Here is a 21091-nt window from a genome sequence, read left to right as displayed (position 1 = left end):
GGACTCAGAAAATGAACAACTTTGGGTAAACATCTCATACGATTATAATCTTTGAATTGGTTTATTTATTTCCAAGTAAAGCGAAAACAAACAAGGAAGACAATATTACGGTCAATACCTACTTCCTCCGATTCATTTGATTCTTCACGCTTACTATTCGCGAAAGAAAAACGTAATGAACAAGATAAATCGGAGGAAGTATTAATTAACGGTATTATTACTACATTGAATCTAGGTTTTGTACGGTGTCATCCGTCTAAAATGTTGTCAAATTATCTACAGAACTGGAAGCGGAAAGATATTGAGAAAATGTGCGAATAAAATTTAAATTTATTGATAATTTACGCAAAATTAAATGGTTCGTTCTACCTTTATATACTTCTTCCACCCTGATCATTTGTTTATCTTAAGATTAAAACACTTCCAGCAATAAATAGAAACAATAAATAAATGACTGAGACGGGAATAGTACTTTTTTTGGGAGAGTATTATGGTTTGATTTTCAATTGAATATGGCAATATCAAAACAAAATAGATAACAAATTGGCCACATTACTTTGATTTTTTGTACACGGGTCATCGTAACTCGTAACCTAATGAGATAGGCTCATAATCTAGCGAAAGAGACGATGTTATTATGAAGTGTCGAAGTCCATGTGTAAGGAAAACGTAAATAAATGATCGTTGATGCTCTAGACATTGTTAAAACTTGCCTTCTGAGCTCTGAATACTTGCATTCTGACCTAAACATATCGGACTCAAGCACAAGCGCGATACAGGCACAAATCCATGTATCGGACTCACCATGGCTCGATTTATGATACAAATATTAACCTTTTCTCCATTGTCATGGAAGCCTTCTACCGGGAGCCTTTCACTGCTTCTACTCGGATTGGTAAGGGTGGACGATGTGAATTTAACACCCCACCGTGTATATATAGTAGCTAAGCGACTATTTTAATTTTCCGCTGCATTATTTACAATTCCCGGAGTTTACCAAAACATCCCAAACAGAAACTACTAGTCTGAACACTTCGGAGATAGGAGTGCAGGCCGACGGTTATGTTCAACAAACAGCAAACAAGATTAATACCGCCACGACCAATACAGCACCTATGCTCACGAGTGGTGAATTAGTATTCCCTCGTCTCAATCATTTATTTACCTTTTTTTATTATATGGAAATAGTATTTTAATCAACAGTAAACAAAAGATAGGGAAAGAGGGAGTAGCATCTTAGGGCATTCAATCGAGAAAAAGGTCAATCGGCCAGTGGCGAAGCCAGGATTTTAAGGCAGCAGGGGCGAAAGGGAAATATTATAAGGGGATTTCGAAAAAATTTGAAAATTTTAACTAAAAATTTCGAAATTTTCAAACTTCAGCGGGGGTGACTGCCCCTACTAGCCCCCCTCGCTCCACCACTGGTCATCGGTATGGAAATTTTCACGAAATACCAGTATAAAAGGAAATCTTTGCGATTACAGACAAACAAGTAAACTTCACAGTTCGGATCTGGTTAATTCAACACAGGAAAAACAGCGAGAACACAGAAAATATTAAAACAAGAGTTCGAAGGGAGATTAATCAGGGATCAGTTGTAAGTATGATTGACGTCGAAGACAGTCATAGATACTGTTGGATATGCTGCACTCAACCGCATCAGTTCATCAGCAGTCTCCTGATTGAGGTCGTCATGATGGAAGCGATCATCACCATAACTGTTAACGATCATTCCAGGTGTTCTCAGAATGACTCGAGTTAATGACTTGGCATTTCCGAGAAAAAACTTCAGGAACCCCATTTCCAATTCAAAGCCTCCAAAATAGTCAATTTCCAAGTGTTCAAGATGCTTGAGGACCCCGTCAAGATTATACTTCTCCGGATGCATTTCCATGCGTAAGACATGGCCGAAGCCTATTGGTCGCTAAAGATTGGAAAAAATGGTGTAAGCCAACAACGCCGCCATTATTAACAGAAATTCTCAAATAAGACGATCTCTCACAAAATTCTTACGAAAGATTTTTCACTAAAATATATCATGCACTAAAGCCATATAATTATAATTATATTTTAGTGCATGATATAATTATATTTTAGTTGTTATAACATTTTCAAATAAGACGATCTCTCACAAAATAAGACGATCTTTCACAAAATATAATTATATTTTAGTTGTAACCGTTTTAAAAATGTTCTAAAAGATTATCTGACCTCATATTGAGGAATATAACAACCAACAATGCTAGTATACTATACCAAAGCCATATGTTAATGCATGCTATCGTTATATCTTGATTCTTGGTCGTGGTCGCTTTGAAAAAGTTTTAGAAGATTGTCTGACCGCATTTCGAGGCTGTATAAGCCATAATTAGGGCGTAACAACCTACATGAGGTCATGATGATCATTTTCATGTCGAGGTGCAACAAGTTTTTAACATGCTGTAATTACCTCTAAACCGAGACAGCTTTGTTAAGGTTCTGACGGCTGCCCGACTATATTTCAGGACGTACGATCACCCTTATGACACGACGCCACGACGATATTCATGTCAAGACTGAAACCAATATTTAAATAACATGCTTTTATGGGATATATGATTGTTAAAGTTCGGATACTTACGTGGATGATCACCATCAACTGTTGAACATGACAGAACTTGCCAAGCAACGACATTACTATCTCTTCATTCTCCACAGAAGGCCATACACATAGACGCACGTTTGTCAGATTCCTGAAGCTACGGAGCTGCCATAACTCGCCACGAACCTCCCATAAAACCTAGGACATTAGAAGAACAGCATAATTAAGCTCAAGCAGGAAACAAACAGAAAGTTACCAATAAATCATCTTTCTGGAAATATATTAGCTAAAGTTTATAACATGCCTTAATAAATAAAACATTTAATGTCAACTCCCGAACATGAATCAGATCCCTTAGCAGATTCCATGCTACTTCAGCAAGCTCGTTATCATTCCTCCAATCATCAGGCTCTCTTGTGATATTAAATCCTACACCCGATAGACGATTCACAGTTCCAAATTCAAAATTCCGGGCCAAGGGCCCATCATAATAGATATTCTCGAGGCATGTGCCCTGGAGATTGATAACACAGGTATCCATCCCGCTGCAATTAGAAATCCATAGTATTTTCAGTTTAGGGCAGGGAATTGTTAGTCTTGACAATCGGTCCAACCCGCATTTTCCAATGCATAACAGCAAAAGCAGGGGGCAGCCTGCAAATAGCATCTCCGTCAAGATATCGTTAGGAAAACAGATGTTTACTAAAGACATCTGTTTCAGGTTTGGGAGATATATGACTGAAGGCAACTTAAGAAGCTGAGCGCGTGCCATAAACTTAAACACAGTCAGGGTTCTACATGTGAAAAGAGAACTCGGGAGACCCGTCTCTTCAATTTGCGCTATTATGTGGAGATACTGGACATTATGCTCCACAGCAAAATTGATCCACGTACTCTTCAGGGTTAAACATGGCTTTTCAAAAATGTTGAAATTGATAGCCAGTGTACAGAGTTCAGATTCATCGCGATTGGCCAGGGTCCAATCAATTAATTCTACAAGCCGACGAGAGCTATTTGGCACACTGAGAAATTGGTGCTCAAAAAATGCCAATCTTGGAAGAGAGGAAAATGTGTGTTTCCAACCCCTTGACAATATGGAGGTTTTCAGCGCTTGTCGAATTGGAAGGCGGGAAACGATGTCGGTTTTGAGCTCATTAGGTAAACTGCTTAGTCTATCTTCAATTTCATCACATGGTCTCTTTGAATTAGGTTCATCGTCCTGGGCTCGCTTTATTGATCCAGAGGAAGACATTGTGAAAATGCTTCGACCCTACAAACCTAAAAGGAAAAAATAATATAGAATTAAAAAACAAGACAAGGCTCAGATAGCTATAAAATATCAATCAAACATACATGCTACATATACCGCCTTCCCATTTTAGAGTATTTACTGATTTTCATGAGTAGATCATTTTCTTTGTTAGTTAGATATATTAGTATATATGTTAGCTGCCTAAGCATGCACCACTCGCTCGCACATATCCATGGCAGAGGAATCAAGATTCTCATTAAAAACCCGAGATTAAGCCGTGAACGAACAAAGAGCACTAGAAAATGTAGTTGTGAATATTAGGTTAGAAACACCTTGATTTTAACAAATACACCCCCAAAAGAGAGAAGAAAAGAGAAAACAACATATCTTCAAACGTAGATAGGCTAAAGAGAAAGATGCAAAGAATCAACAGATAAACGATGATTTAGAAAGGAAAAAAAGACGTAAGAAAGACAAATTAAACACATAAATGGCCGATAGAAAGATGATACTGAGGTTAGCAAGTAGAAGCACATGGAGAAGAGGTTAAAAAGTTTTATTGCAAGAGGAAAATCTAAAGTGTCTTTATAAAGGATATTCATTTTTAACATAAAAACTGTAGATTTCACGTAAAAAATGCAGATATGGATCAACATATTATCGACGTAACTAGCCGTAAGCACTTGTGCAGTTTGTTAAGTTAACAAGAATGGAAAGAGTAATCAATTCTAGTGAGATGGTTTTGGTATTAAGTTTTAATGTCACCAACTATGCTACTCATACTAGGTCAGATTGTCAGAAGTATGCGGCATGTGAGCTTGTTTTCAAGCGTCGGACTCATGTCGGAGAGTCAGGTGTTATATGAAGACACAGGGACATAGGTTACTATAGGCATGGCAGCAATGTTCATCTAATGATATGCAACAGGTAAATGGATAAACATAGAAGACGGCAATCCATCATTTCCTTGAAAATTTACCTTGTGTAACACAAATAATATCACAATAGGGAGCGTAAGACATACTGCCGAAGGTGCTCAAGGGATTGCAAAAAAGAAAGATGGATTCTTTAAAGGCTGACAGATGCAAGATAAATGACGATTTAACTTTAAAAGCTGACAGACGCAGGATTAGTGACCTAGACGCCTTCCATCGGTCCACCTAGGTTCGAAATCATTATGTCACTTACTATGTAGAGAAGATTATGGGCCAACCAACCGGAAACAGACAATGCAAAGTACAAAATCTAGGCCAGAGTGAAAATAGAAATGGCTAAATAGAAGAAAGCAAAGGAGACGGTAGAAAATGTGACAACGCCGATAAGAAAGACGGCCATAGACAGCATCTGGTGTGATTAAGAAGCTAAAGACTGAGCAAAGCATATTTTTTTTCCATTGGGTTACACATGTTTTTCAAAATAAGTGAGAAGAGATGAGTATTTGATGCAAAAGCTTCGACGAAGCACCAAAGAAAATGCGACCTTCATTAGCATTACAAAAAAGAGGGTAGCATGTCAAGACACTCGAGTTACTAAAAAATGGACAAAAGAGAGAACCACGTCTTTCAAGAGAAATAGCAAACAAATTTTGAAACTTTTTCTCATAGCAATGACATCCTGAATTAACCAAACAATTAAAATAAAACATTTTTTTGAGAAAATGAAGACAAACTGACAAGAAACATCCAAAAAAGTGACTCGTTAACAAACTTAACGACTGTGTAATGATAATGTGACAAAAAATCGGGATATATTACATCCATCTATAAAAAGGAACACTACTACAACAATAACGTTTTTCCGCCCTTGGTGTAAACTGTGAACTGGCATCAAACTAAAAGGAGCCTTTTAGTTAGGTTCGCAAAATGAACAACGAACTCTACATTGTATTATTTAATGATGAAGAAAAACAGGAGTTCCTACTTTTCCATAAAACAAACAAAAAGAAAACTGCTTCATATAGTAGCATTGTTAGCAAGGATGGCGTGCGCGCTACGTCATGCAGAGAAACTCCTCTGTCCAAGCACCGTCAAGATAAAAATGAGAATCCAAAAGTGGAAAAAATAAGGGTTTGGAATTATATGTTAAGACTCTGTTAAAAAGTCCTATCCGTTCTCCATCTTCCTATCATCTTGGACACGCTTGAAACAAAATAAATGTTGTCCTTGGCTTATCACATACGACTTCAAGCATTTCGTTAGGTAACAAAAATGACCACAGTTCCCCAAAGCAACAAGACAACATGAAAATACACAGGCAAGCGTCCATAGTTACCGCTGAACAATTTAGTTGACGACACACAAGAAGAGAGGTGAGTTATGCCAGGTATATTAAGGAAAGAAGAAAGAGGAGGCCAGGGGGGGTCTCTATAAAATACCATCTAAGTATTAAATGAAAGAATGGTAACGATATAGGTGGTCTCGTACTTTAATTTAATAATGAAGCACTGAAGCTCCATCATCAAAATATGTTTTTGTTCAATGTATGTCAATATAATTCGCAAGTCGTTCAATCTCACACCTAAAGGCATAAGGTGAAACCGGTAACTATTTAAGGAAAGATGCTTGCACATTAGTGGTGATGCATTAATACTGATAGAAGGAGACATTCCTAAGGTGAGTAAAACACAATCTCATCGTCATTAATATAATTTACCAACTATTCACAAACAAGCAGCAGCAGAAGCAATAACAGGAACAACACCAACAAAGTCTATAAACCTAACTAGATTTGGAGTCAGCAAAGATGTACCAACATTTAAAACAGTCAATGACGAGTAAAACAATGAGATGAAAAACAGGAATAATTTTTATTTTTTTTAAAATCAATCAAAAATGAGAGAGAGAAAGGAAAGATCAAATTAGGGTCTCTTATGTGTAGAGTATGAAAATCGAACAGTGATTGTCAATCGCCTTTTTCCCATCGACCAGTAGAGAAAGATGTTGTTTTAGGTTTCAAAACGAAACAACTAATAAAGTGGTCTTGTTGGTGATCAGTATTCTCCCATGGATTTGCATCTAGTAATTAGTTATAATCCCTCCTTACACTTTCGAATCCCCTGAACCATCCCCATCCTTTACTCCCAAAGGCTATTAAAGATAGTGATCTAAGTTTGGATAATGGATTAGGGCTGTTAAATTCAATATTACTTTATAGTTTACGCTGACTTACTAATTTTCTCTGTGCAATCCTCCTGCTTTGGGAACAACTTACTGCACTGACTGATTCCTTTTTTCACAAAGAATCTCAGTTGGTTAAGATCACTTCCGTCAATTGATTTACGTCTCTTCCACGAAAACTAAAAACCCCCCAGCAATTCCTCGTATGAAACTATCAAAAATTTGCTTCACAACCTAAATCAAATTAGATCATGAAAGATGACACTCATTTGTGGTTATATTTTGAAATATTTTGTTCACCTATAGTTGATCTCACCTATAAAATGTACTCATTTATGGAATATCAGACGTATAAAATAAGACTGGGAGCAATCCTCTACTGATTCATGTTTTAAAGCAGTATAATGAGGAGTTACATTTTTGGTGTTAGGGAAACGAGATTAAAACTGCAACCTATTGCTCACACTAACTCCGTCTTAACCACTAGACTAAGACCTATTCGGCAAGACGTTACACTTTTTGGGGGACTTGGGGAAAAAATTTCCACAATTTCTGCAATTGTCAAACTGAATTAGAAGAAAGGTATCACACCAAAATCACATTATGAGATTCCCCAAACCAAACAATAAATGGGAAACAATCACATTTTTCAAACAACCTTAAATAACTTAAACCCACATAATAATACATAATTAAAAAAAACAAAAAGCAAGAGTCTTTGAGGCAATTAAGTAATATGATAATTGAACTAAAATAAGTCTCTCTATAAAATACCATCTAAGTATTAAGTGAAAGAATGGTAATGAAATAGGTGGTCTCCTACTTTACTTTGAGGCCCATAATAATGAAGCACTGAAGCTCCATCATCAAAATATGTTTTTGTTCAATGTATGTCAATATAATCCGTAAGTCGTTCAATCTCACACCTAAAGGCATAAGGTGAAACCGGTAAAAAATTAAAGAAAGATGCTTGCACATTAGTGGTGATGCATTAATACTGATAGAATGAGACATTCCTAAGGTGAGTAACACACAATCTCATCATCATTAATATAATTTACCAACTATTCACCAGAAGAAGCAACACGAACAACACCAACAAAGTTATTATGACTAACTAGATTTGGAGTCAGCAAAGATGTACCAACATTTAAAACAGTTAATGACGAGTAAAACAATGAGATGAAAAACAGGAATAATTTTTTTTTTAAAGCAATCAAAACTGAGAGAGAGACAGGAAAGATCAAACTAGGGTTCTTATGTGTGGAGTATGAAAATCGAACAGTGATTCTCAATCGCTTTTTTCCAATCGACCAGTAGATAAAGATGTCTTTTTAGGTTTCAAAACGAAACAACTAATAAAGTGGTCTTGTTGGTGATCAGTTTTCTCCCATTGGATTTGCATCTAGTAATTAGTTATAATCCCTCCTCACACTTTCGAATCCCCTGAACCATCCCCATCCTTTACTCCCAAAGGCTATTAAAGATAGTGATCTAAGTTCGGATAGTGGATTAGGGCTGTTAAATTCAAGATTACTTTATAGTTTACGCTGACTTACTAATTCTCTGTGGAATCCTCCTGCTTTAGGAACAACTTACTGCACTCACTGATTCCTTTTTTCACCAAGAATCTCAGTTGGTTAAGATCACTTCCGTCAATTGATTTACGTCTCTTCCACGAAAACTAAAAACCCCCCAGCAATTCCTCTTATGAAACTATCAAAAATTTGCTTCACAACCTAAATCAAATTAGATCATGAAAGATGACACTCATTTGTGGTTATATTTTGAAATATTTTGTTCACCTATAGTTAATCTCACATATAAAATGAAATCATTTATGGAATAACAGACATGTATAAAATAAGACTGGGAGCAATCCTCTACTGATTCATGTTTTAAAATAGTATAATGAGGAGTTACATTTTTGGTGTTAGGGAAACGAGATTAAAACTGAAACCTATTGCTCACACTAACTCCGTCTTAACTACTAGACTAAGACCTATTCGGCAAGATGTTACACTTTTTGGGGGACTTGGGGAAAAAAATTCCACAATTTCGCAATTGTCAAACTGAATTAGAAGAAAGGTATCACACCAAAATCACATTATGAGATCCCCCAAACCAAACAATAAATGGGAAACAATCACATATCTCAAACAACCTTAAATAAATTAAACACACATAATAATAAATAATTAAAAAACAAAAAGCAAGAGTCTTTTAGGTTTCAAAACGAAACAACTAATAAAGTGGTCTTGTTGGTGATCAGTATTCTTCCATTGGATTTGCATCTAGTAATTAGTTATAATCCCTCCTTACACTTTCGAATCCCCTGAACCATCCCCATCCTTTACTCCCAAAGGCTATTAAAGATAGTGATCTAAGTTTGGATATTGGATTAGGGCTGTTAAATTCAAGATTACTTTATAGTTTATGCTGACTTACTAATTCTCTGTGCAATCCTCCTGCTTTGGGAACAACTTACTGCACTCACTGATTCCTTTTTTCACCAAGAATCTCAGTTGGTTAAGATCACTTCCGTCAATTGATTTACGTCTCTTCCACGAAAACTAAAAACCCCCCCAGCAATTCCTTTTAAGAAACTATCAAAAATTTGCTTCACAACCTAAATCAAACTAGATCATGAAAGATGACACTCATTTGTGGTTATATTTTGAAATATTTTGTTCACCTATAGTAGATCTCACCTATAAAATGAAATCAATTATGGAATAACAGACATGTATAAAATAAGACTGGGAGCAATCCTCTACTGATTCATGTTTTAAAATAGTATAATGAGGAGTTACATTTTTGGTGTTAGGGAAACGAGATTAAAACTGCAACCTATTGCTCACACTAACTCCGTCTTAACCACTAGACTAAGACCTATTCGGCAAGACGTTACACTTTTTGGGGGACTTAGGGAAAAAATTTCCACAATTTCTGCAATTGTCAAACTGAATTAGAAGAAAGGTATCACACCAAAATCACATTATGAGATCCCCCAAACCAAACAATAAATGGGAAACAATCACATTTATCAAACAACCTTAAATAACTTAAAAGTTAAACCCACATAATAATACATAATTAAAAAAACAAAAAGCAAGAGTCTTTGAGGCAATTAAGTAATATGATAATTGAACTAAAATAAGTCTCTCTATAAAATACCATCTAAGTATTAAGTGAAAGAATGGTAAAGAAATAGGTGGTCTCCTACTTTAATTTGAGGCCCATAATAATGAAGCACTGAAGCTCCATCATCAAAATATGTTTTTGTTCATGTATGTCAATATAATCCGCAAGTCGTTCAATCTCACACCTAAAGGCATAAGGTGAAACTGGTAACAAATTAAAGAAAGATGCCTGCACATTAGTGGTGATGCATTAATATTGATAGAAGGAGACATTCCTAAGGTGAGTAAAACACAATCTCATCGTCATTAATATAATTTACCAACTATTCACAAACAAGCAGCAGCAGAAGCAATAACAGGAACAACACCAACAAAGTCTATAAACCTAACTAGATTTGGAGTCAGCAAAGATGTACCAACATTTAAAACAGTCAATAACGAGTAAAACAATGAGATGAAAAACAGGAATAATTTTTTTTTTTTTTAAATCAATCAAAAATGAGAGAGAGAAAGGAAAGATCATATTAGGGTTTCTTATGTGTAGAGTATGAAAATCGAACAGTGATTCTCAATCGCTTTTTTCCCATCGACCAGTAGAGAAAGATGTCTTTTTAGGTTTCAAAACGAAACAACTAATAAAGTGGTCTTGTTGGTGATCAGTATTCTCCCATTGGATTTGCATCTAGTAAGTAGTTATAATCCCTCCTTACACTTTCGAATCCCCTGAACCATCCCCATCCTTTACTCCCAAAGGCTGTTAAATTCAAGATTAATTTATAGTTTACGCTGACTTACTAATTCTCTGTGCAATCCTTCTGCTTTGGGAGCAACTTACTTTTTCACCAAGAATCTCAGTTGGTTAAGATCACTTCCGTCAATTGATTACGTCTCTTCCACGAAAACTAAAAACCCCCCAGCAATTCCTCTTATGAAACTATGAAAAATTTGTTTCACAACCTAAATCAAATTAGATCATGAAAGATGACACCCATTTGTGGGTATATTTTGAAATATTTTGTTCACCTCTAGTTGATCTCACCTATAAAATGAAATCATTTATGGAATAACAGACATGTATAAAATAAGACTGGGAGCAATCCTCTACTGATTCATGTTTTAAAACAGTATAATGAGGAGTTACATTTTTGGTGTCAGGGAAACGAGATTAAAACTGCAACCTATTGCTCACACTAACTCCGTCTTAATCTATTTGGCAAGAAGTTACACTTTTTGGGGGACTTGGGGAAAAAAATTCCACAATTTCTGCAATGGTCAAACTGAATTAGAAGAAAGGTATCACACCAAAATCACATTATGAGATCCCCCAAACCAAACAATAAATGGGAAACAATCACATTTCTCAAACTACCTTAAATAACTTAAACCCACATAATAATACATAATTAAAAAAACAAAAAGCAAGAGTCTTTGAGGCAATTAAGTAATATGATAATTGAACTAAAATAAGAGTCTCTATAAAATACCATCTAAGTATTAAGTGAAAGAATGGTAATGAAATAGGTGGTCTCCTACTTTAATTTTAGGCCCATAATAATGAAGCACTGAAGCTCCATCATCAAAATATGTTTTTGTTCAATGTATGTCAATATAATTCGCAAGTCGTTCAATCTCACACCTAAAGGCATAAGGTGAAACCGGTAACTATTTAAGGAAAGATGCTTGCACATTAGTGGTGATGCATTAATACTGATAGAAGGAGACATTCCTAAGGTGAGTAACACACAATCTCATCATCATTAATATAATTTACCAACTATTCACCAACAAGCACCAGCAGAAGCAACACGGACAACACAACCAGCAACACCAACAAAGTCTTTATAACTAACTAGATTTGGAGTCAGCAAAGATGTACCAACATTTAAAACAGTCAATGACGAGTAAAACAATGAGATGAACAACAGGAATAATTTTTTTTTTAAAGCAATCAAAAATGAGAGAGAGACAGGAAAGATCAAACTAGGGTTCTTATGTGTGGAGTATGAAAATCGAACAGTGATTCTCAATCGCTTTTTTCCAATCGACCAGTAGATAAAGATGTCTTTTTAGGCTTCAAAACGAAACAACTAATAAAGTGGTCTTGTTGGTGATCAGTATTCTCCCATTGGATTTGCATCTAGTAATTAGTTATAATCCCTCCTTACACTTTCGAATCCCCTGAACCATCCCCATCCTTTACTACCAAAGGCTATTAAACATAGTGATCTAAGTTTGGATAATGGATTAGGGCTGTTAAATTCAAGATTACTTTATAGTTTACGTTGACTTACTAATTCTCTGTGCAATCCTCCTGCTTTGGGAACAACTTACTGTACTCACAGATTCCTTTTTTCACCAAGAATCTCAGTTGGTTAAGATCACTTCCGTCAATTGATTTACGTCTCTTCCACGAAAACTAAAAACCCCCCAGCAATTCCTCTTATGAAGCTATCAAAAATTTGCTTCACAACCTAAATCAAATTAGATCATGAAAGATGACACTCATTTGTGGGTATATTTTGAAATATTTTGTTCACCTCTAGTTGATATCACCTATAAAATGAAATCATTTATGGAATAACAGACATGTATAAAATAAGACTGGGAGCAATCCTCTACTGATTCATATTTTAAAACAGTATAATGAGGAGTTACATTTTTTGTGTTAGGGAAAGGAGATTAAAACTGCAACCTATTGCTCACACTAACTCCGTCTTAACCACTAGACTAAGACCTATTCGGCAAGACGTTACACTTTTTGGGGGACTTGGGGAAAAATTTTCCACAATTTCTGCAATTGTCAAACTGAATTAGAAGAAAGGTATCACACCAAAATCACATTATGAGATCCTCCAAACCAAACAATAAATGGGAAACAATCACATTTTTCAAACAACCTTAAATAACTTAAACCCACATAATAATACATAATTAAAAAACAAAAAGCAAGAGTCTTTGAGGCAATTAAGTCATATGATAACTGAACTAAAATAAGAACCCTTAAATCAACAGATAAATTAAATCAAATTCATATGATAAAATAAATTTAAATCAATTGAAAGATTGAATCTTTTTACCTCTCATTATGATCATCATCCTCTTCTTCTTCTTCTTTTTCTTCTTCTCCATCTTTTTAGCAGCTTGAGAAATGATGTGCCGAAGTATAATTAACCCTAAGTTCATATGTCAAAATTAGATTAGGGATTGATAACTTCTTAAATGAATTTCATCAGCATAATTTGTTGGGTAGCAATGCATTTGTACAGTTGATGTACATGTATATGATGTACCCCCTTGTTTTTGGGTTCAAATTAGGTTGTTAGTGGAGTATAAATTATGCCGTGGTATTAGTTTAGCGGTTAAGATCGACCGTTAACCGTTAAAAGTAATATGTAAACTCGTATACATCTGGTTAAGATCGACCGTTAACCGTTAAAAGTAATATGTAAACTCGTATACATCTTTTTGTCGTACTCTTATCCAAATCATTGTCATTAACGAGTTTTTAGTATGGTTTGAATTTAGCGGTTAAGGTACAAGTTACAGTCTTACGAAGTACGTCACTATCAACGAGTTTTCAGTCTGGTTTAAATTTGGCGGCAGTTAAGATATAATTCCCTTCGTGTCTCACGAAATGTTTCGTATTTCGGTTTTGGCTTATTCACTACAATTGTTCATTTCAATTTTAAATATCTTCTTGTTGGTAAAATCACCATACTTTATTGGTGAGACAAATACCCCATCATCCTCACTCCCTCCGTTTTAACCACTAGACTAAGACATAATCAGTGACCGTTGCACTTTTTAGAGACTTAAACGGAAAAAGATCCACGGCTTCTGAAATAGTCAGGCTATCGTCTTATCATCCTCACTACCTCCGTCTTAACCACTAGACTAAGACCCTAATCAATGAACGTTACACTTTTGGAAGAACTTAAAAATGGGAAAGGATCCATAATTTCTGAAAAAGTCAGGCTATCGCCTTATCATCCTCACTACCTCCGTCTTAACCACTATACTAAGACCCTAATCAATGAAAATTACACTTTTGGAAGAACTTAAATTGGAAAGGATCCATAATTTCTGATATAGTCAGGCTATCGTCTGATCATCCTCACTACCTCCGTCTTAACCATCTAGACTAGGACGGAGCGTTACACTTTTGGGATAACTTAAATGGAAAAAAATCCACAATTTCTGAACTAATCAGACTACCGCATCGCCCATCATCCTCACTACATCCGTTTTAACCACTAGACTAAGACTTATTCGGCAAGGCGTTACACTTTTGGGAGACTAGGGGAAAAAGAATCCATAATTTCTGCAATTGTCTCAAACTGAATTGGAAGAAAATCAGCCTCAAACAACAAATGGAAAAAAATCAAATCCTGCAATTATCACATTTCTCACACAACTTTCAATAAACAAACAAAACCCAGAAATTAAAACAAGAAATTAACACAAACCCACATAATAATAACATTAATCACATAATTGAAAACCAAAAAAAAGCAACAGTCTTTGAGGCAATTAAGTAATATAATTATACTAAAATAAGAAACCCTTTAATCAACAGATAAATTAAATGAAATTCATATGCTAAAATCAATTAAATTAATTGAAAGATTGAATCTTTATACCTCCCAATTATGATCGTAATCAAATTCATCAACATCTTCTTCCTCTTGTTCTTCCCCATCTTTGTAGTAGATTGAGAATTGATGTATAACTAACCCTAATTTCATATGTCGAAATTAAATTAGGGATTTGTAATTTCTAAGTGAATTTCATCAGCATTGTGTTGACGACTTGCCGGTACCCCTTGTGTTTTTTCTCACAAATATACATCCAGTTGTACCATAAGGATGGTACAACCAAGTATAAGAATTCGAGCTTTCGTGTATTTTTTTTGAGCTAATTTAAATTTTATATTCTTAATGTGTAAATGAATGTACTCAATATTTTCTAATAAAGCTCATATTTTTTAATATAAAGCTCGGATACTTTGACACATAGCTCAGGTTCTACACCGTACAACATATACATCTGGTTGTATAGTCTATGAATTGGTTTTTTCTGGGTTGAACTTAAAAAATTGTTACTATTATTAGTTGAGTATAATAAATTAAGATAATGTTTTAATTTAGCGGTTAAGATTTTAGATACGGGTAAAATAGTATGGAGTAAAGTCGAATTTTTTTTTTTTTGTCGTACGCTCTCGTCCAAATCATTGTCATTACCGATTTGATTTATCGATTAAGATTTTAGGTACGGTCTATATGTAGTATGGAGTAAAGTTGAATTGAATATTTCTTTTTGTCGTATGCTCTCATCCAAATCATTATTATTACCGAGTTTTTAGATCGGTTGAAATTTAGGTTAAGGTAAAAGTTATGGAGTATGTTATATGTAACTAAAGTCGTGAGACGTAGATCATGCATTTAGGAATTACGATACGTCAATACCGTACATAAGATCTAACTCGAGATACGAGTGTAATACACGTGCATATCTAATTATTGGATTCGTCATGATTCAATTTCTAAAACAAGATACCAAATATAATTACTTCTAAGTTTATTATCATCAAAGTTTTTTGTTGTCTCTACTTGAACAAGTAAGGACCTTTTTTTCGAAGATTGAAATTTTAAATTGAAGTCATCCACCTTTTGTTAATTGTGGCATCGTTCACATGTTTTTTACTTAGTTATCCTGAGTATATACGGAGTATATGTTATTTAGTGTTCGCTTTAAACTAAACTAGTTATAACTTTTATGTCCAACAAAAAGTATAATTAAGGAACTACTTATATAAATACAAGAATCGTATGACTGTAAGAGTGTATGAGACAATGTAAACAACTTTAATCATAGAACTGAAATAATATCTGAATAACAATTCGAACAATTTATGGACTATACAACCAGTTGTATATGTTGTACGTTGTACAATTTGAGCTTTGTGATAAAGTATCTGAAGCTTTATATTAAACAATATGAGCTTTATCAGAAAGTATTGAACTCATCCATTTACACATTAAAAACATAAACTTTGAGCTCAGAAAGAATACATATAAGCTCGGATTCTTATAGCTTGATTGTGGTATAACTGGATGTATAATCCTATTTGTGCAATTCAAACAAAGCTACAAACAAATTAATTAAATACATACGATCTAAGTACTTTTTTTTATTCTTATTACTTGCTTTGAATACATGAATTAACATAGGGTAAGAAACAAATACATATACAATTTTTTGTGGCATGTCCAAGAATAATAAGATGATCAATCCCTACTCATTCTGTTCCCGCTTGTAACAGAATGAGTAGGGACGATTGATCATCTTATTTCATCTACTCCACATGTAGCTTTACAAACATATAATATGTGGCCTTCAAAACGTGTTCAATGTGCTGTTTAAGGACTTTTTACAGGATCATTGAACAACATTTTACGTACCATGTCGACAAAAAAAAATGTAATCCCCTTTCGGTTAATGCGTATAATTCAAAACATATACGTTTGATAACCGAGGGGATTACATACATATAAAAGGTTTAAACCAAGACCTTTTGTATCCTCGTTAAAACCGGGAGTTTGTAACCTACACAAAATGTTTGCATCAGAGGCCTCGATTTCATTGAAGGATCGATTACGAAGCCATTTGCCATGAGGTTCCATACTAGCCATTCGCTATAACTCTGTAATAACAAAAACATAAATTTTGTTAGAAAGTAGTTAAATAATATTTGAATAATTAAGAACTATTAAACATGACCTTGTAAAATATTAGACATTTTCCTTGATACGAGTATGTACATCAAACATCGTTGTAACTTGTAAGATTAAAGGTTGATATAAAGTTTAATCTTTTATTACTCATTTGTCTCAATTATTTGTTTACCTTTTATATGCGATCATTATGAGGGATATTTAAAACAAAGGTAAAAAAATAATCAGGACGAAGTAAGTATTAACATGAGACAATATTCGATAATGTATGATGAGATTACCTCCAGTTTTAAGAGTAAATTATGGTAATTCTCTGATTTGATTTTCGATTTTCAAAGTTTGACTTCTTTTTTCTTTTCTTCTTTCTTGGTCTTGTCATGACTAAAAGACCAAGAGATGAGATCTTCATCATGCTCTCTTATTACTTAAGTTGTAGACAAATAAAACAAGAAATGTAAAGAATATATGAAAGAAAGATGAAATAAAGTTTTTAATTTGATGTAAAAATGAGTGATTAAAGACGACTTATATAGGGTTAATTGTTCTTACGATTTAAAGACTATCGAAGTTGAATACTTGGAAGTATATCGCTAATGATACATTTATATCGAATTATGAGGTATAAAATCCACTAAAAATGCTAAGATATAATGGATTTTGTACATTCTAATTTGGTTTTGTTTAGCTATCATAATCTTGGCATTATTTTCCTTAAATATAAGTTTTTTCGATCGATAATGTCGTTAAAATGTAGCATTAACGGAATCGATTACTACAACTTTACGTAATAAATAATAATACGTAAAATGTTTCGTTATTTACGTGTGCAACACGAAATTAAATAATTAACGAGGAGATGATAATTTAATCGAAACTCACACTATTCTGCTTATTATTAACTTCCAAATTATGTAGAATTCTAATGTACTCAGTTTTTTAATGAAAACAAAGATTTTAAGCACGAAAACAATCCAGTTTAAAATATGGTCTTTCTTTGGCCTAATTATCAACTAGAAGTCTTCCGTTCCAATGAGTTGTATACGTTTGTTTTATACACGTACATCAATGCACGTTTTTTTTTCATATCTTCAACTACACATCACTATCTTTTATTTTAAAAAATATCTCACATGACTATCTTTTATTTTATATATTAGAAGTTATAACGGAGATTCTGCTCACTTATGGATAGTGCCCAAAAAGCAAACGTATACAACTTATTAGAACGGATGAAGTATTGTAGTAAAATCGTTTTACGGGAGACTTATAACATGTTTGGCCTAACCTGTTAAAAACGAAATTTTGTTTTTCAAGCTTGATTTCCTAAAAGTGTTTTTCAAAAGCAGAAGCATCAAATTGCTGCTTCTATTTTTATGGGCAAAAAGATGATTTTTCGGCTTTTGAGAAATCTTATTGCTCCCTCCGTCCCGTAAATTGTTATTTATTTCCATTTGGAGGTGTATCATTCATTTGTTATCTATTTCTTTGGGCAAGTAATGAACAAGTGGCTACTGTAGCCAAGTGACAATTGTTCCTTTATTTTACTAGCTTGTTTCACATGCATTCGTCTTTGTGAAAAAAAGGAATAGATAACAATTGACTGAGACGGAGGGAATAAGTTTTAAATAAAGATGTGTTTAGCCAAAAAAGTATTTTTAAGTTCAAAAACACTTTTAAACGGCAGGACAAACACGCGTTTACTTGACGACGATAAATTATCAGTAAGAGGACTATACATCCGATGCACTACCACCAATTTTGTAGTTTTCGAGCATTATAATAAAGTTTTCGAGTTTTAATATAAAGTTTTTGAGTTGATTTACTTAAATATTAAGTGTAAGTTTGTATAATCCCCTAATTTGGGTGATTATGATTATCTCATATATATAGTTAACATAGTACAAAGCTAATCGTCTAAATACAATGTACAGAATATATAGGGTTACCTAAATATATGGGAATCAAATATCTATATCTATATCTATATAATATTATTAAAAGGCTAGTCTAAAAATGCCACGTAAACAATGTCACATGGGATGAAAAAAAGCCACGTACACAATAACAATGTGACTTGGCAAACTAATATGACATGGATTATCAATTTATTATTATATTGCATTAATTTAATTCACTTATTTCCTTTAAAAATCCATCCATATTCCATTAGCTTTATACTTAATTAACTCAAAAAAAAAAACTACAATAAGAAAATACGCATTAACTATAAGTTAATAAATTCAAGAAATTTCATATGGATTAGTATTATATGTATTCGAAATAAAAAAAAAACTGAATACAAAAGAAATTAAGAACGAAGAAGAATAAATGAAGTTGAAAACAAAATTTTGTATGTATTGTCAAATTTGTCACTAATTCTCTTATTATAACTTTGTTGTATATAAAGATATTTTACAGAACTAATTAATCAACAAATGAGTATTAAATATCATATAAAATATTATCTTAGGAAAATATAAAATATATGAAAAAGAAAATATTTATTTAATTTAAGTAATTTACAAACAAGTTATGTAAATACTTAAATGAAATTAAACACTAATAATAGAATTTCAAAAGGGTAGTAATATCGTGTATTTAGTTCATGAAATTATTTCACGTAAAGGATAAAGCTTTGAAAAATATAAAATATATGGAAAAGAAAATATTTATTTAATTTAAATAATTTACAAACAATTTCTGTAAATACATAAATAAATTAAACACTAACAATAGAATTCTAAAAAGGTAGTAATACCATGTATTTAGTCTATAAAATACTATTAAAAGACATCCTAAAAAATGCCAACTAGACAAGCCACGTAGGATGTGGAAAAGCCACATAGACATTCACATTGCCACATTGGTTAAGATTGACACACGCCTACCCAACCATTCTCCGCGTAGACATCTATACTATATAGTTAAAAGGCTACTTATACCTTCTTCAAAAAAAAAAAAAAGCTACTTATACCATTTTATTTTATTCCACATGTCAGTTTTAGATGGGTTAATATTAATTAATTTTAATTTATATTGCTTACTTGATTAATGACAATTAACAACATAATATTAACTTATAAAATTAACATTTTAATTGAATGTTTTGTAATAAAACATGTTAATGAATTGATTAAAGTTTTTCACAGTTTTTTAAATTTATTTTCATATGATGAAATATTGGTTGAAAATGTTGTATATTTTTTTTTTTGGTAAAAAGTTAAACTTAACTTTCCTGAAATTGTACCACCTAAAATTTACACCTACATCTATTTATTTAAGATCGTTATACAAATCCTTTTAATTAAAAATAAAACAATTGTGAAATTTAATAATATTCTTAAAATTAAAGGTATGACATTTTATTTTAACCACTATTTAAGATCAATAATAATAGTAATTTTCATTAACATTTTTTCCTATTTGTTTTACCTCTTGAGCTCCTCACTAATGAATTATCTTATTTAATAACACTCATAACTCAAAAATAAATGAAAAGGCTAATTAAAAGATGGGAACCAATAGTTTATAATGGCTAATAAACCTACAATAGTTTCCATTCACTAATCCTCCATTTAATAACTATTATTCATGAACTTCCAAATTACAAACTATATTTCATGGTTGAATTAAAAAATTACCAAAAAAAAAAAAATGTAACTTACCAAAATTCACATCAAAATTTCCTAATTTACAATTAAAATTCCCATTTTACAATTAAAAAAATGTTAGTGAATCAATTTAACATTTTTCATAGTAATATACGAAGTAGCTCGTAAAAGTTATATATTTATTTAAAATTACATAAACTTGAAAAGAAAAATAATTGAGTAGCTTAATAATATTCTTAAACGTAAAATTATGGCATTTTATATTCAACCATTATTTAAGTTCAACCCACTATAATTTTCACATAAGTCTAATGATTTTATTAAAGGCATCGTCGAATTTTCTCACAAGTCTCTTCTAATTCCCTACCCTAGCCTAATCGTTACTCCATTTAACTCTCATATTAATTTTGCAATAATTTCTACCACCATAAAGATTATTTAAAACAATCCATTATATACAACCTTTTGAATGCTTTTGTTTTTTTTTTCCTAATTAATATTTATGTCATTTAAAGTTTGTGAACACTAATTTTAGTGTACATCATTTAACTTCCAAATTAGCATTATTTTGCCCCTCCTATTTAAGATCGTCTTATTTGTTTTCCTCCAAAACAATTATTTGGGGTGGTAAAAATTTGCAGTATTTTCTTTAAC

The 21091-nt window shown here is 32.9% G+C and overlaps 1 protein-coding gene across 1 annotated transcript; it reads right to left on the bottom strand.

Moving 5' to 3' along the window:
• Positions 1 to 1459: 1459 nt before the first annotated feature.
• On the bottom strand, positions 1460 to 14909 carry LOC141596004 (putative F-box/FBD/LRR-repeat protein At1g78760). The gene is made up of 5 exons (XM_074415995.1): positions 14733 to 14909; positions 13170 to 13265; positions 2886 to 3859; positions 2621 to 2779; positions 1460 to 1924 (listed from the first exon to the last, which is right to left on the bottom strand). The coding sequence occupies exons 3-5, from the start codon at positions 3831 to 3833 to the stop codon at positions 1592 to 1594; spliced, it is 1440 nt and encodes a 479-aa protein (XP_074272096.1). The 5' UTR covers positions 3834 to 3859; positions 13170 to 13265; positions 14733 to 14909; the 3' UTR covers positions 1460 to 1591.
• Between the last annotated feature and the right edge of the window lie 6182 nt (positions 14910 to 21091).

The sequence above is a fragment of the Silene latifolia genome, chromosome 8 (assembly GCF_048544455.1).
Source record: "Silene latifolia isolate original U9 population chromosome 8, ASM4854445v1, whole genome shotgun sequence".
Classification (NCBI taxonomy): Eukaryota; Viridiplantae; Streptophyta; class Magnoliopsida; order Caryophyllales; family Caryophyllaceae; genus Silene; species Silene latifolia.
Note: the sequence above shows the minus strand (reverse complement) of the source record. Positions and strands in the feature narration are given on the sequence as shown.